The sequence below is a fragment of the Oncorhynchus gorbuscha genome, linkage group LG13 (assembly GCF_021184085.1).
Source record: "Oncorhynchus gorbuscha isolate QuinsamMale2020 ecotype Even-year linkage group LG13, OgorEven_v1.0, whole genome shotgun sequence".
In the NCBI taxonomy this organism is placed as follows: domain Eukaryota; kingdom Metazoa; phylum Chordata; class Actinopteri; order Salmoniformes; family Salmonidae; genus Oncorhynchus; species Oncorhynchus gorbuscha.
In genome coordinates, this window is record NC_060185.1 from 34,562,992 (window position 1) to 34,580,203 (window position 17,212).

A 17,212-nucleotide genomic window follows, 5' to 3' on the forward strand; every position below is an offset into this window, starting at 1 on the left:
CAATCAGAATTTGTTTTTTTATTACAGACAGAAATGGACGGACATTGGAATATAAAGGAAAAGGTACCAGTGGAAAGATGTTGTATGCAAAAAAAAACTGTACTATGAAGGAAAATATGCACTTAACTTTTTGATTGAATAGCCAGGGAAACACCTCCCCCCACGCAGGTGAAGAAGTCGGATCTGGAGGTCCTGGGCCGGTGTGGTTACACGTGGTCTGTGGTTGTGAGGCCGGTTGGATGTACTGACAAATTCTCTAAAACGACATTGGCGGTGGCTTAAGGTAGAAAAATTAACATTAAATTCTCTGCCAACAGCTCTGGTGGACGTTCCTGCTGTCAGCATGCCAATTGCATTCTGCCTCAAAACTTGAAACATCTGTGCCATTGTGTTGTGTGACAAAATTGCATATTTTAGAGTGGCTATTTATTGTCCCCAGCACAGGGTGCACCTGTGTAATGATCATGCTGTTTAATCAGCTTTTTGATATGCCACACCTGTCAGGTGGATGGATTATCTTGACAAAGGATAAAATGCTCACTAAAATGCTAATGTAAACAGATCTTTTATTTCATCTCATGAACCATGGGACCAGCACTTTACATGTTATGTTTATATTTTTGTTCAGTGTATCTAAACAGTAGCATATTAATACACTCATACACTCTTAGAAAAATATAGCTTTTCGGCTGTCCCCATTGGAGAACCCTTTGAAGAACCCTTTCGGTTCCAGGTAGAACCGTTTTGAGTTCTATACAGAATCCTTTCCAAAGAGATAACCGAAAAGGGTTCCCCTATGGGGCATCTGAAGAATCCTTTTGGAACCCTTTTTTCTAAGAGTGAAGTGTTTCTCTGGCTAATCAATCAAAAAGTTAAGTGCATATTTTCCTTCATAGTACAGTTTGTTTTGCATACAACATTTTTCCACTGGTACCTTTTCCTTTATATTCCAATGTCCGTCCATTTACCTTCTTATACCACCAATACCTTTTGAAAAGATGGAGAAACAACATTTTCATGCAGACCAGTTTGTCCCATGAACCTTCATATTAAATGTCTGTCTTTGTTGGGGTGGAGGAACTTGACACAGAACCTGCCGGTTTTCTTTAACTTCCTGACGACTTGGCCAGTATATATTTCACAGAGGGGGCTTTGTCGTCCTCCTTGGGGTGGCAGTTACCACAGAAGAGTCCCCGTCCCAGGAGTAGCAGGATCCCAGCCTACCAGCTCTCTCCGCTGAGCATCCACCAGGAGTCGATTGTAAAAGTCCTGGATGATGAGACTGGCTGTTGAGGATACAGGGATGAGACACAGGATCCCACTGATGATGAGCACCACCCCTACCGCCACCGTCGCCCGTGCCTTGGCCTCCTCCTTCAACAGGAAGTTGGTGCACTTCCCCCCGACAAACGCCATGAAGAGGCAAGCAATTCCCACCACGATGTCCACCACGACCAGCGCTCTAGCAACCTGCAGGTCGCAGCTGAGGGACATCATGGAGTCATATACCTTAAACTGCATCTGGCCCGTGCTCTGGACCACACAGCTCATCCAAATGCCCTCCAAGATGGTGACATTGTTTTTTTCAGATGAAGTCTATGACCTTCCACATGGGCACGCCGCCGACAATGGTCATTCCCTACACAGACGATCAAGGCCAGGGCACTGCCCAGCATCGGAATGCCCATGGAACACATTCTGAATGCAGTGTCTCTCTGTCTCTCTCTACTCATTGACTAACCCTTTGTGTCTCCAAATTAATATTGGAAGGCAATCAGGTGTTTTGGTGCATTTGAAAACGAGAAAGAAGAGCTTTAAGAAACTGAGAGCCAGCCAAATAATACCAGCCTTACAGGATACATTGTTCTGTGTGGATAATAAAGGTGGGAGTTTCATTTTATTCTCCTTTTTGGATATGGTAGATCAGTTTACTAAGCTTTTATTGTTCAAACATCCTATGAGGAATGAGGATGTAGGCATGTGCTTGAAAACTCACCAGCTTGAAAGCTCAGCAAAATTAACTTTCAATGGGATTAATTTGACTTTGTTCGCAATAGATGGCAAATAGTGCTGAAATAAGTTTATAAATAGTCATGGGAGGACAGAAAAGAAAACAGAGGAGGGGAGCACTATGCCCTATGAAGTACCCTTCTCGCCTTCTGTGTTTATGTGAACTCATCATACCTTCTTAGTTTACACATTCTCAACTAAAAATCAACAGTGATTTGTTTTGCTTTCCTGACACACCAATACCAAGCTTCACTTTCACTGCGTTAGAGAGGTTACCAGATTCCAGAGCATGCAGTATGCCCCGATTTGGAGACATTCACATTGCATTGGTACGCCAATGGACAGAAAAGAGAGAGGTGGGGCTGGGGGCGAGAGATAATCTGATCTGTTTAAACTGTCCCGTGCTCAACATATTTTTATAATGTGCACTGTTAACTTAAGCATTATGTAATGTATGTAAACAGCGTCTCACTGTCACAAGAAGAAGATGTAACGAGACATGTTTTGGTATACTTGGCACAAGGAATTACAATGTAGTTTAAGGGGTGGTAAGGTGATACTGTTCTTAATGCTTCTTGTTCGAGAAAGTAGTGACAATTGTCTATTCAACAATGAATGAGCAATGAAAACAAACCAGGTTCTACCATTTTGTTCAATTTAAATAACGATAAATGATGAAAATATCCAGTAGGCCTATACATTTTGGCCAATCTCTGCACATCATGGTTCTGAGAGGAAGCCAGTTTAAATAGCAGAGCTTGTTTCACAGACAATAGTTTTTTATCTAACCTAGCTTAAGTTGTGTAACTGGTTCATCTGTGCATTCTTGCCCCTCAAAGATTTTGTCATTCTGTCACTGCCAGTCTTTAAAGTAAATGTCTCGGTGAGTATTTCTAATAATGGGGGAAATCTATTTCAAATCCTTAGAATAAATCAGTGTTCTCAGGATTGTGTGACAGGGTTAAATACTTTTCTCACTTTCTTACTCGAATCAATGCGATGTAAAGTCCCCCTTTTGGTGTCATTCAAACAGAAGACAGTGAGGGTTGATTGTCAGTTTGGTAATTTCACCTAAAACTATGCTATTAGACATTTTCAGCTAAGATTTCAGCTGAGAAAAAGGAAATCACAGTAACTTGGAGTCAATTTCTTTAAAAAAGACAGTTAACACCAATGTATAAACTTTGTTGGAAATGTTTTATACAAAAAAATAAGGTTTGCAATTGATTAAGTTCTTTAGACATAATCAATCAACATATATTGGCTGTTTGCAAAACATACTGTGATCTACTGTACAAAGTTACGACAAGTCAATTATACATATATAATGTACATATAGTCCATGTTCTTACATCAATACTATCATTCTGGCACAGTGTCCTTATACGGTAAAAGATAAGTTAGGGTTATGGGAATGGGAATGGCTTTAATTCACTTCAGTCATCACCCCATGACCCATGAGATGATTCCTCTACACTGCGTATAGACTAGAACTACTTCTCTGTAATGTCATTTCTTATAGGCAACAGTTCTGTCTTGTCTTTTTCTTGCAAAGTTCTGAAGAGCTCAGTTAATTTGTTTTCACATATTCGTTCTGTTCTGATTTCACATCACTTTCAAAAATGGAAAATGGAAAAGAACAAGACTGGATAATACCAGTAACTTGCATGGTATTTTCATTTCACAGAAGATTGCCAAAGATAATCAAACAATTTACAGTCTTTCTTTCAACAGTTTCCAGCTCAAACGTAAGCTCTGCTGGTAGCTGTGGATCTTGCCTGTGAGTACTTCACTGGGTAGTCGTCACGCTCCTCCTTGGGTGGGCAGGAGCTGCAGAGGAGCCCCCCTCCCAGGATCAGGAGCCCTGCGGTGCCCCAGCCGATGTACAGCGAGGCCCCCAGCTCCCTCCTCTGGGCCTCGACCAGCAGAGGGTTGTAAAAATCCCTGATGATGGTGTTGGCGGACCAGCAGACAGGGACGAGGATGAGGACGCCAGCCACGATGAAGATGATCCCGCTGGCAATGGCTACTTTAGCTTTGGAAGCCTCATCCTCCACAAAGTTGGTGCACTTTCCTCCAGAAATTCCCAAGAGGATGCCGAAGCATGACGCGATGATGGCGATGACGCTCAGAGCTCTGGCAGCCTGCAGGTCCTGGGGTAAGGCCAAGAGGGAGTCATAGATCTTGCACTGCATCTGTCCCGTGCTCTGGGTCACACAGTTCATCCACAAGCCCTCCCAGATGACCTGAGCAGTCACGATGTTGGCTCCGATGAAGGCTGTGACTTTCCACATAGGCAGGGCACACACAATAATGGTCCCCAGGAACCCGATGATAGCCAGGACGAAGCCCAGCATCTGTCTTCCCATCGACACCATTTTGAAGAATTCTTGTTTTTTTTGTTGTAAAATCAATGAAGCTCAGGCAGAGGTAGTAGAGGAGAGTCAATGCAGGCCAGCTCAGCTTGGTTTTAATCGTTGTTAACTAATGACTAAGTCACGTCCCCTGATGTTATATGGACCTCTCTGCTCCTGAAAGGGTGGAGTCAACATCCTTCCCCCTGACCTGAAACCAGTTGCATGGTAATTTTCAAGCCGGACCAGATTCTTTCACCTCACCTGTCGGTATGTGTGAATGACAATGGGTTTCGATGAGATGCGCCTCAAGACCTGTGAAGAAGAGATAGTAATTGGTCCATTCAAAAAATGCCTCTGTAGTGAATGCTGTTTGGCTGGGTGGTTAGGCCTGTCTGCCCATTGGTTTCAGGGTAGAGAGATAAACCGTCAAGAATGCCACCTGAATTCTCATTAGTCATGGCCGGACGTTCGAAGCTACTGTTGTTCCCTGTTTTCATGATGACATTTTTTATTGCAACTATTGTTTTCTGTAATCAGGTTGCTAATACCACCAGAATTCTGATTTGTCATAGCCAGAAGTAAGTTAAGGCCTATATTCAGTCTCTGTTTTCTTGGTTTTGATCCTGAAGCCATTTCTTTCATGAAATAAACCAATACATGAAATAAACATATTACAGATCATTGCCTTTAAGCCCGGGTACAGATCTAAGAAACCTTGATTTTAAAGAAAGCTGTTGGCAATCTAATTACACAACCTATTTGAGTTACAGTCTAGACTATTATTATTATTATTATATTATATTATTAGACTCTCAAAACTATCCCACTGAGCACGGACGTCAATTCAACATCTATTCCACGTTGGTTCAACAAACGTAATTTGAGTGAAATGATGTGGAAACGATGTAGATTCAACCATTGTGTGCCCAGTGGGATGTTTATGTATTTGGAGAGATGAGATATGAGGGAGCTTTTGAGCAACCATGCAACCATTCATTTCCAAAATGAAAGGAGATTCACAGATACACGTCATCATGTAACTGAAAGATATTGATCCATTAAAATCCTTAAGAGTCTATTGACACATCCAATCAAAATCTGTCAGTTTAGAGATATATGCATGGGCTGTGTCTCAGTACGCCACATCCTCCTATGTCGGCTTTCCGCGTCTGCGGTGGAAAGTGGCCGAGCTACAGCAGTGTTTGTCAAACCATGAGAAAAAAATTGGTCCACTCACGTCAACGTCTGTAGCGTCTGGACAGTTTGACCTACAAACTAATATAGAAAGATGAGACTTTCACGAACACGCTGGTGTTCTCCGTTTTGCTCTACGACCCCTATAAGCCCCACGGGACTTGTCTGACGTCGGAAACGCTGATGTGCCAACTTCTGTCTAGCGTCAAAACAGTTTTGGCTACACACTAAGTGCCACAGGATCGCATCTGAAGGTAACCCATACAAATGAATGGAAGTATAGAGGTAGTTTTGTGTCAACAGAAATAAGGGGTTGAATATGTGTAAAAAAAATATATATATATATATATATATATTCCCTGAGTTTTCTTATATCTTATAGATATAAGACATACACTTCAAAACCTTATTCCTTATGTATTTTGCCATTTATGAATGTGTTATTCAATGCGCTACTATGCGCTATAGTAGTGAAGGCCAAATGTAAAAAAAATACTTTTTTGTTTTATACCTGAAAGGGTTCTGAAATCAAATAGCTAAATGATCTATGGTATGACCATCTTAAACCAACTCCATATGTTAGCTTAGTACCCCCTCCCCCAACGACTTAGATGTTTAGATTCAAGATGTAAAGCAGAGTTGAATTCAAAATGCTACTTTTAAAACATGAATCGTAAGTTAGAAAATGCATAGGCTTTGATTATTGGGATGATTATTGCTCACAGTTCATGAACATTTGAAATCGCAGTTATTGTTTCCCAACTTTTCCACAAAGACACATTAAGCCTACACATTGTTTTATATAATAACGTGTGTGTTTATATTTGGTAAATATAGGCACTACATATTTACAGAAAAATGGGTTGTTTTCTGTGTACAGATACATCACAAGTCATAGACCAGCCAGCTATTTACAAGACAACAGTATCGGTTGCACAATGGGAGAACACAGGTTGCTGCTAAAATTAAAATTTACGCTACATCCATTCTCATTATCAAACTATTTGTTGTAACGTTTGCATACTGGTATAGTAGTCAAGACATAAGTATTTACATTGTCAACATTTGAAAGAACAAATTCTTCCTTGTGTGAAAGTGCAAACAATCATAAACATAATGAATATCATTCACACAATCATTTTCATGTCTATAAATTGCATGTTATTCTCATCAATAACAATATCTACATATCAATGTGGACAAAAGTACATGATATAAGTACATTTTGGTGGTGCAATTAAACTCAGAGGCAAATCTAGCCAAAACAATAGCTTGAAAACATCAAGGTCCAGAATACCAGTCAATATTCAGGGAGACTTTCCCGCTTTCCATTTCACTTTGTTACAGATACTGTCCAGGCCGTCCAGGTACAGCGTATCCTATTGGTGCTGCATATGGCTTGCTTGGTGCATACGAACCTGTCCCTGAGTAGGGTCTGCTGGCTGGGGTGTAAACTCTCCCATAGGGCCCTGCCTGGACCATTGGTTGGCCTGGATAGGGGTACATGGGTGCTCCTTGAGGATAGCCTGGGTACCCATACATCTTCTGGGGCGGGCATGAGGTGCAGAGGATGATCCCTCCAATGAGGAGAAGCGCTGTGGAGCCCCAGCCGATGTAGATGGAGGCTCCTATCTCCCTCCTCTGGGTCTCGATGGTCAGAGGGTTATTAAAGTCTGAGATGGTGAACGCTGCCGACCAGCAGACAGGGATGAGGACCAGAAGAGCACCAATGAGCAGCAGGATGCCTCCTAGGATCGTCACTTTACTCTTGGAGGATTCAGACTTCAGGGTGCTGGTGCACTGGCCCCCGATGAAGGTGACAATCAGGCCGACAAAGATGAAGATGATGGAGATGATGACCAGGGCCCTCGCTGCCTGAAGGTCTGTCGCTAGCCTCATCACTGAGTCGTTTATCTTGCACTGCATCTGTCCCGTGCTCTGCATCACGCAGTTCATCCACAGGCCATCCCACACAATCTGTCCTGTTACGATGTTGGCACCGATGTAAGTGGTTACCCTCCACATGGGGATACCCGTGGTCACTGCCACCCCCACGAAGCCGATGAAGCTGAGCACCTGGCCAAACACCTCCTTTCCGATCCTTCCCATGACCAAAGGTTGTGTCCGGAGTGGTAGAAAGAGAAGTCTGGCTGCCTAGGTCTGGATCTCTGGAGCTATGTGAGAGGTCTGATTGACGATCAGAAACAACTGGAGCCCGCTGAGGAGGAAGAATGTGCAGGAGGAGTGGTTTCCTGCCACCAGGTGAGTTGTTCCGGACAAACCAGTTTCCTCAGGCTATCACACTGTAAATACTTTGTGACACACAGACAGAGCTGACGAAGTGGTGACAATACTTCACTCAATACTGTCATCTTCAGAAAGCTCTCTTTCATATGCGACAGGTTCAAAACAAACTGGACTTCTTTGGGATTACACTTCTTCCAACTTGATACCATCTACACTGAAACTGGCACTTCCATGATGGCATTACCCATCTGTCAAAATGCTAAATCCCTGACCTTAATTGTGACTTTGATAATGTAAAAAAAAAGTTGGTTTTTCCATCACTGTATGTACATTTGGATTTTATATTTATATTTCAAAAGATGTAGGGTTAGGACATGTTATGAAAGTGACATTCCACTACCAGTTAATCAATGTGTCATTTGTTTCCACAAGTGACTCACTGTGGTCTGATCATTTAACATTTCATCATCTGCAGGTTACAAGAAACTGTCAACAACTTGCAATTTAGGGAAAAGGGTAATGGTGACACTTCCTAACCACATCAGAACTTATCTTCATCCCAAAAGCCCTCACCTAACCACAAGAGCCATTTAGATTATGCTAAAGATATATTGAACACATTGTGTTGGGGAAATGGTTCTAACATGGTGACCCCAAACCACTAGCCTCATATGAGTCTACCAAACCACTAGCCTCATATGAGTCTACCAAACCACTAGCCTCATATGAGTCTACCAAACCACTAGCCTCATATGAGTCTACCAAACCACTAGCCTTGTATGAGTCTACCAAACCACTAGCCTCGTATGAGGTTACCAAACCACTAGCCTCGTATGAGGCTACCAAACCACTAGCCTCGTATGAGGCTACCAAACCACTAGCCTCGTATGAGGCTACCAAACCACTAGCCTCGTATGAGTCTACCAAACCACTAGCCTCGTATGAGTCTACCAAACCACTAGTCTCGTATGAGTCTACCAAACCACTAGCCACGTATGAGGCTGCCAAACCACTAGCCTCGTATGAGGCTACCAAACCACTAGCCTCGTATGAGGCTACCAAACCACGACAGTATTTAGAAATATCTATATCGAGCTTTGACATACCCTAACAAGGAGGGGTAAAGGAGAGGGAGGGTGCGTGTGTGAGATGGATGATATAATTAAATGGACCCTGGAGGAGACTTAAAGAGTTATTGGTATTTGGTTTAATCTACTTCGTGGACAATCTTACCACACTGCCTCAATTGTCCAGACTGTGGAGTAGCCCATCCTACACAAGCCCTTTATCTTACAACAGTCCAACCACTCCACACCCATCACTATTGCTTCAGCTGGAAATGTGACAGCAATGTGCAAGGGATCACTCATTTAAAAGGTGGAATGAAATACATTTGTCAATTTAAAAACTTTATTGGAAAATGTGTTTAAATTATTGTTAAAACAAGAGTTAAAACAAAAAGTTCGTTCAAAAGCCCCAAAGCAACATTGTTAGGCTAGTCAATGTTCAAAGCAAATATTGCCATGTGCTCACACATAGGCCGCTCTTGCCGAATAGGATTTTACATATCTTGCCACATTGTATTTGGAAGAGTGTCCCCGATCCTGGCTTAGTGGACACTGGCTACAGAGAATCCATCCAGAAGCATGAGTCCCGTGGACCCCCAGACTATGAATATCCTCCCGATGCTATGGAGACTGTGGACAGCGTGTCCTCGGTGCAGTTGGTGAATTTCCCCCCAACGATAGACAGCAGGATGGCTTTGAAAGCGACCAGATGACCATTAGGGCACAGGCTGCCTGTAGATCCTGAGGTAGTGCCAGCATGGAACTTTACACTGCATTTGCCCCGTACTCTGTACCATGCATGCATGTTCATCAACCACAGGCCTTTCCACATTATCTGTGCTGTGACAATGTTGTTGCCAATGAACGTGGTCACTTTCCACATGGGAAGGGCAAATTATAATGTCTCCAAACCATCCGATCATGCCGAGGCTAATGCCCAGAATTTGCAAACAAGCTGAATGCATGGTACAGTAGGCTACTTCTAGATGGTGTTAAAATGACAACCGTGGTTAAGTTTATAAAAGAAGAACGCTTATCTGCACCTATGGGGTCTAGATTAATCACACCTGATAACAATTGTCTGGTGCTGTGCGGATTGGCCTGTTGGTGTGATAGACGAATCAGTACGTCTAACTGAAACCTAATGTAGTAGGCCTAACAATGACAGTAGGCTAGAGATGTTTTTGAGGCTGCATTTACAAAGACAGAGCAATTCTGATATTTTTTCCACTAATTGCTCTTTTGACAAATCTTTTCAGCTCTGTAAAAGATCTGATGTTGTCATGTTTTGTCTTTGATTATCATGCCTTGTCCCTGTTCTTCTCCTTCTATTCGTTTCCCTCTGCTGGTCTTATTAGGTTCTTTCCCTCTTTCTATCCCTCTCTCTCCCCCTCCCTCTCTCACTCTCCCGCTCTCTCTTCTCTCTATCGTTCCGTTCCTGCTCCCAGCTGTTCCTATTCCCCTAATCAATCATTTAGTCTTCCCACACCTGTTCCCGATCCTTTTCCCTGATTAGAGTCCCTATTTCTCTCCTTGTTATTCGTTTCTGCCCTGTCGGTTCCTTGTCTAGAATTCACCGTGCTGTGTTTGTGTATCGCCCTGTCGTGTCGTGTTTTCCTCAGATGCTGCGTGGTGAGCAGGTGTCTGAGTCTGTTTGGTTCAAGTGCCTTCCCGAGGCAACCTGCTGTTCACCTGCTGTTCAAGATCGAGTCTCCAGTTTGTCCTCGTCATTTCGAGTGAAAGTTGTGTTTTTTGATTGTATTTACTTTACTGGATTAAAGACTCTGTTTTCGCCAAGTCGCTTTTGGGTCCTCTTTCACCTGCATGACAGAAGGAACCGACCAAGGAATGGACCCAGCGACTTCAGACGCTCGTTACACTGCCGTCAAGATCCAAGGAGCCATGCTCGGCAGACACGAGCAGGAATTGTCTGCTGCTCGCCATGCCGTGGAGAACCTGGCCGCTCAGGTTTCCGACCTCTCTGGACAGTTCCAGAGTCTTCGTCTCGTGCCACCTGTTACTTCCTGGCCTGCCGAGCCTCCAGAACCTAGGGTTAATAACCCACCTTGCTACTCCGGGCAGCCCACTGAGTGCCGCTCCTTTCTCACGCAGTGTGAGATTGTGTTCTCTCTCCAACCCAACACATACTCTAGAGAGAGAGCTCGGGTTGCTTACGTCATTTCACTCCTTACTGGCCGGGCTCGAGAATGGGGCACAGCTATCTGGGAGGCAAGGGCTGATTGCTCTAACAAGTACCAGAACTTTAAAGAGGAGATGATTCGGGTTTTTGACCGTTCAGTTTTTGGTAGGGAGGCTTCTAGGGCCCTGGCTTCCCTATGCCAAGGTGAACGGTCCATAACGGATTATTCTATTGAGTTTCGCACTCTTGCTGCCTCTAGTGAGTGGAACGAGCCGGCGCTGCTCGCTCGTTTTCTGGAGGGACTCCACGCAGTGGTTAAGGATGAGATTCTCTCCCGGGAGGTTCCTTCAGATGTGGACTCTTTGATTGCTCTCGCCATCCGCATAGAACGACGGGTAGATCTTCGTCACCGGGCTCGTGGAAGAGAGCTCGCATCAACGGTGTTTCCCTGCTCCGCATCGCAACCATCTCCCTCCTCTGGCTCAGAGACTGAGCCCATGCAGCTGGGAGGGATTCGCATCTCGACTAAGGAGAGAGAACGGAGGATCACCAACCGCCTGTGCCTCTATTGCGGAGTTGCTGGACATTTTGTTAATTCATGTCCAGTAAAGCCAGAGCTCATCTGTAAGCGGAGGGCTACAGGTGAGCGCAACTACTCAAGTCTCTCCATCAAGATCCTGTACTATTTTTGTCGGTCCATCTACGCTGGACCGGTTCGGGTGCTACATGTAGTGCCTTGATAGACTCTGGGGCTGAGGGTTGTTTCATGGACGAAGCATGGGTTCGGAAACATGACATTCCTTTCAGAGAGTTAGAGAAGCCTACGCCCATGTTCGCCTTAGATGGTAGTCATCTTCCCAGTATCAGATTTGAGACACTACCTTTAACCCTCACAGTATCTGGTAACCACAGTGAGACTATTTCTTTTTTGATTTTTCGTTCACCGTTTACACCTGTTGTTTTGGGTCATCCCTGGCTAGTATGTCATAATCCTTCTATTAATTGGTCTAGTAATTCTATCCTATCCTGGAACGTTTCTTGTCATGTGAAGTGTTTAATGTCTGCCATCCCTCCCGTTTCTTCTGTCCCTACTTCTCAGGAGGAACCTGGCGATTTGACAGGAGTGCCGGAGGAATATCATGATCTGCGCACGGTCTTCAGTCGGTCCCGAGCCAACTCCCTTCCTCCTCACCGGTCGTATGATTGTAGTATTGATCTCCTTCCGGGGACCACTCCTCCTCGGGGTAGACTATACTCTCTGTCGGCTCCCGAACGTAAGGCTCTCGAGGATTATTTGTCTGTGTCTCTTGACGCCGGTACCATAGTGCCTTCTTCCTCTCCGGCCGGGGCGGGGTTCTTTTTGTTAAGAAGAAGGACGGTACTCTGCGCCCCTGCGTGGATTATCGAGGGCTGAATGACATAACGGTTAAGAATCGTTATCCGCTTCCCCTTATGTCATCAGCCTTCGAGATTCTGCAGGGAGCCAGGTGCTTTACTAAGTTGGACCTTCGTAACGCTTACCATCTCGTGCGCATCAGAGAGGGGGACGAGTGGAAAACGGCGTTTAACACCCGTTAGGCATTTTGAGTACCGGGTTCTGCCGTTTGGTCTCGCCAATGCGCCAGCTGTTTTTCAGGCATTAGTTAATGATGTTCTGAGAGACATGCTGAACATCTTTGTTTTTGTCTATCTTGACGATATCCTGATTTTTTCTCCGTCACTCGAGATTCATGTTCAGCACGTTCGACGTGTTCTACAGCGCCTTTTAGAGAATTGTCTCTACGTAAAGGCTGAGAAGTGCTCTTTTCATGTCTCCTCCGTTACTTTTCTCGGTTCCGTTATTTCCGCTGAAGGCATTCAGATGGATTCCGCTAAGGTCCAAGCTGTCAGTGATTGGCCCGCTCCAAGGTCACGTGTCGAGTTGCAGCGCTTTTAGGTTTCGCTAATTTCTATCGGCGTTTCATTCGTAATTTCGGTCAAGTTGCTGCCCTCTCACAGCTCTTACTTCTGTCAAGACGTGTTTTAAGTGGTCCGGTTCTGCCCAGGGAGCTTTTGATCTTCTAAAAGAACGTTTACGTCCGCTCCTATCCTCGTTACTCCTGACGTCACTAGACAATTCATTGTCGAGGTTGACGCTTCAGAGGTAGGCGTGGGAGCCATCCTATCCCAGCGCTTCCAGTCTGACGATAAGGTTCATCCTTGCGCTTATTTTTCTCATCGCCTGTCGCCATCTGAGCGCAACTATGATGTGGGTAACCGTGAACTGCTCGCCATCCGCTTAGCCCTAGGCGAATGGCGACAGTGGTTGGAGGGGCGACCGTTCCTTTTGTCGTTTGGACAGACCATAAGAACCTTGAGTACATCCGTTCTGCCAAACGACTTAATGCCCGTCAAGCTCGTTGGGCGTTGTTTTTCGCTCGTTTCGAGTTTGTGATTTCTTACCGTCCGGGTAGCAAGAACACCAAGCCTGATGCCTTATCCCGTCTGTTTAGTTCTTCTGTGGCTTCTACTGATCCCGAGGGGATTCTTCCTTATGGGCGTGTTGTCGGGTTAACAGTCTGGGGAATTGAAAGACAGGTTAAGCAAGCACTCACGCACACTGCGTCGCCGCGCGCTTGTCCTAGTAACCTCCTTTTCGTTCCTGTTTCCACTCGTCTGGCTGTTCTTCAGTGGGCTCACTCTGCCAAGTTAGCTGGTCATCCCGGTGTTCGAGGCACTCTTGCGTCTATTCGCCAGCGCTTTTGGTGGCCGACTCAGGAGCGTGACACGCGCCGTTTCGTGGCTGCTTGTTCGGACTGCGCGCAGACTAAGTCGGGTAACTCTCCTCCTGCCGGTCGTCTCAGACCGCTCCCCATTCCTTCTCGACCATGGTCTCACATCGCCCTAGACTTCATTACCGGTCTGCCTTTGTCTGCGGGGAAGACTGTGATTCTTACGGTTGTCGATAGGTTCTCTAAGGCGGCACATTTCATTCCCTCGCTAAACTTCCTTCCGCTAAGGAGACGGCACAAATCATTATCGAGAATGTATTCAGAATTCATGGCCTCCCGTTAGACGCCGTTTCAGACAGAGGCCCGCAATTCACGTCACAGTTTTGGAGGGAGTTCTGTCGTTTGATTGGTGCGTCCGTCAGTCTCTCTTCCGGGTTTCATCCCCAGTCTAACGGTCAAGCAGAGAGGGCCAATCAGACGATTGGTCGCATACTACGCAGCCTTTCTTTCAGAAACCCTGCGTCTTGGGCAGAACAGCTCCCCTGGGCAGAATACGCTCACAACCCGCTTCCTTCGTCTGCTACCGGGTTATCTCCGTTTCAGAGTAGTCTGGGTTACCAGCCTCCTCTGTTCTCATCCCAGCTTGCCGAGTCCAGCGTTCCCTCCGCTCAAGCGTTTGTCCAACGTTGTGAGCGCACCTGGAGGAGGGTGAGGTCTGCACTTTGCCGTTACAGGGCACAGACTGTGAGAGCCGCCAATAAACGCAGGATTAAGAGTCCAAGGTATTGTTGCGGCCAGAGAGTGTGGCTTTCCACTCGCAACCTTCCTCTTACGACAGCTTCTCGTAAGTTGACTCCGCGGTTCATTGGTCCGTTCCGTGTCTCCCAGGTCGTCAATCCTGTCGCTGTGCGACTGCTTCTTCCGCGACATCTTCGTCGCGTCCATCCTGTCTTCCATGTCTCCTGTGTCAAGCCCTTTCTTCGCACTCCCGTTCGTCTTCCCTCCCCCCCTCCCGTCCTTGTCGAGAGCGCACCTATTTACAAGGTACATAAGATCATGGACATGCGTTCTCGGGGACGGGGTCACCAATACTTAGTGGATTGGAAGAGTGTCCCCGATCCTGGCTTAGTGGACACTGGCTACAGAGAATCCATCCAGAAGCATGAGTCCCGTGGACCCCCAGACTATGAATATCCTCCCGATGCTATGGAGACTGTGGACAGCGTGTCCTCGGTGCAGTTGGTGAATTTCCCCCCAACGATAGACAGCAGGATGGCTTTGAAAGCGACCAGATGACCATTAGGGCACAGGCTGCCTGTAGATCCTGAGGTAGTGCCAGCATGGAACTTTACACTGCATTTGCCCCGTACTCTGTACCATGCATGCATGTTCATCAACCACAGGCCTTTCCACATTATCTGTGCTGTGACAATGTTGTTGCCAATGAACGTGGTCACTTTCCACATGGGAAGGGCAAATTATAATGTCTCCAAACCATCCGATCATGCCGAGGCTAATGCCCAGAATTTGCAAACAAGCTGAATGCATGGTACAGTAGGCTACTTCTAGATGGTGTTAAAATGACAACCGTGGTTAAGTTTATAAAAGAAGAACGCTTATCTGCACCTATGGGGTCTAGATTAATCACACCTGATAACAATTGTCTGGTGCTGTGCGGATTGGCCTGTTGGTGTGATAGACGAATCAGTACGTCTAACTGAAACCTAATGTAGTAGGCCTAACAATGACAGTAGGCTAGAGATGTTTTTGAGGCTGCATTTACAAAGACAGAGCAATTCTGATATTTTTTCCACTAATTGCTCTTTTGACAAATCTTTTCAGCTCTGTAAAAGATCTGATGTGATTTGTCAAAAGACCAAGTAGTGGAAAATATATCAGAATTGGGCTGCCTGTATACAGACAAATTCTTATTTTCCTCATCTCTTCTTGTTTTTCTATTTTATGATCAAGTCAACATGAATCTGATCGTTATCAAGCATCTGAATAGTTATTCTAAATAGGTCAAGGTTTACACACCAAACAGAGCAGAGCATAGGGGTGTTTGTACTGATACTGGATTAAATGTTTTACCGCAACAGAAAGACAATTCACCTCACTAATAACCCAGTGAAAGCACATTTGAGTGATTCACTGTTGAGCTTTCATAAATAAATGGATAATACAGACGTATTATATTTATATTGTACAGTTTATTTACAATGATGACACACTTGTTTTAATCACAGGAACAATGTTAAGACAGTGCCAAAATGGAGACATAACTTGATATACAGTATTCCTAACCTCATGGATTTCATCTGATATTAACAAGGGTACTTCAGTAGTAGAGAATATCAGCTGTTTAAAAAAAAACTAAAATACTTATATTATAATTATAACATAACTCGTAACATTATTTTAACTCAACAAACCCATTCAAGTTCTTTGTGATTTAAAACTCACAGTTTTTGTTATGAGAACTGTCTTTAGTGTCCTCATTTAAATTCAATTTGATTAAGTAGATCTTAACATGACACTGACATGAACATCTCAGACATATTGCATGGGTCCAGAGGAGGTGGATCTGACCTGAGAGAACTTGGCTGGATAGTGGTGGTCCTGCTTGTGGGGACAGTTCCAGCACAGCAGCCCCCCTCCCATCAACAGCAGTGCTGCAGCACCCCAGCCTATATACAGAGACGCCCCCAGTTCCCTCCTCTGGGCCTCGATCAGCATGGGGTTGTAGAAATCCCTGATGATGGTGTTGGCTGACCAGGACACTGGGATGAGGCAGAGGATGCCTGAGATGATGTAGAGGACTCCAGCCACAATACAGGCTCTAGCCTTGGATCCCTCCTCTGCTATGCAGTTGGTGCATTTCCCTCCTGCAATCGACAGGCAGATGCCGAAGATACCTGTCAGGATGGAGATGATGATCATTGCTCTGGCGGCCTGGAGGTCCTGGGGTAGTGCCAGCATGGAGTCGTAGACCTTACACTGCATCTGGCCAGTGCTCTGCACAACACAGTTCATCCACATTCCTCCCAGATGGTTTGGGCCGTGACGATGTTGGCTCCAATGAAGGCTGTGACCTTCCACATAGGCAGGGCACACACGATGATGACCATCAACCAGCCGATCAACGACATGATGATGCCCATGATCTGGATTCCCTGGGAAACCATCTTGAGTGAATTGTTCCTCACACACACACACTGTCCACTGATTGTTCCTGACCTCACACACGTCAACCTGAGTATCACACACTCTAACCTGAGTACAGACAGGTCCCAAGGAGTCGAGCTATTCCCAAAGAGTTCAGAGATGGTTCACACAAAAGGGACCAGTATTTATAGAGTTGTGTTGTAGGAGGTGGTGTTTGTAATGTGTTAAAAACAGAGATATGATGCAGGTATATGATACTACAAGTCCCTGCTCTGCTCCCATTTGTTGAGAAATGTTTATACACAAACAGACAGAAGCACG

The 17,212-nt window shown here is 45.2% G+C and overlaps 2 protein-coding genes and 2 pseudogenes across 2 annotated transcripts in view; all 4 read right to left on the reverse strand.

Annotated features, from left to right (window-relative positions):
- LOC123992770 (claudin-4-like) overlaps window positions 1–17,212 on the reverse strand; it is a 32,056-nt gene that overhangs the window by 4,686 nt on the left and 10,158 nt on the right. The gene's annotated exons all lie outside the window — the stretch shown is intronic.
- On the reverse strand, window positions 1,159–4,716 carry LOC123992768 (annotated as a pseudogene).
- LOC123992769 (claudin-like protein ZF-A89) lies at window positions 6,343–7,764 on the reverse strand. Its single transcript, XM_046294264.1, has one exon. The coding sequence runs from the start codon at window positions 7,668–7,670 to the stop codon at window positions 6,903–6,905; it is 768 nt and encodes a 255-aa protein (XP_046150220.1). The 5' UTR covers window positions 7,671–7,764; the 3' UTR covers window positions 6,343–6,902.
- LOC123992771 lies at window positions 15,917–16,926 on the reverse strand (annotated as a pseudogene).

Coding starts and splice junctions, on each gene's coding strand:
- LOC123992769 (XM_046294264.1), bottom strand. CDS start 7,670: ATGGGAAGGATCGGAAAGGAGGTGTTTGGCCAGGTGCTCAGCTTCATC.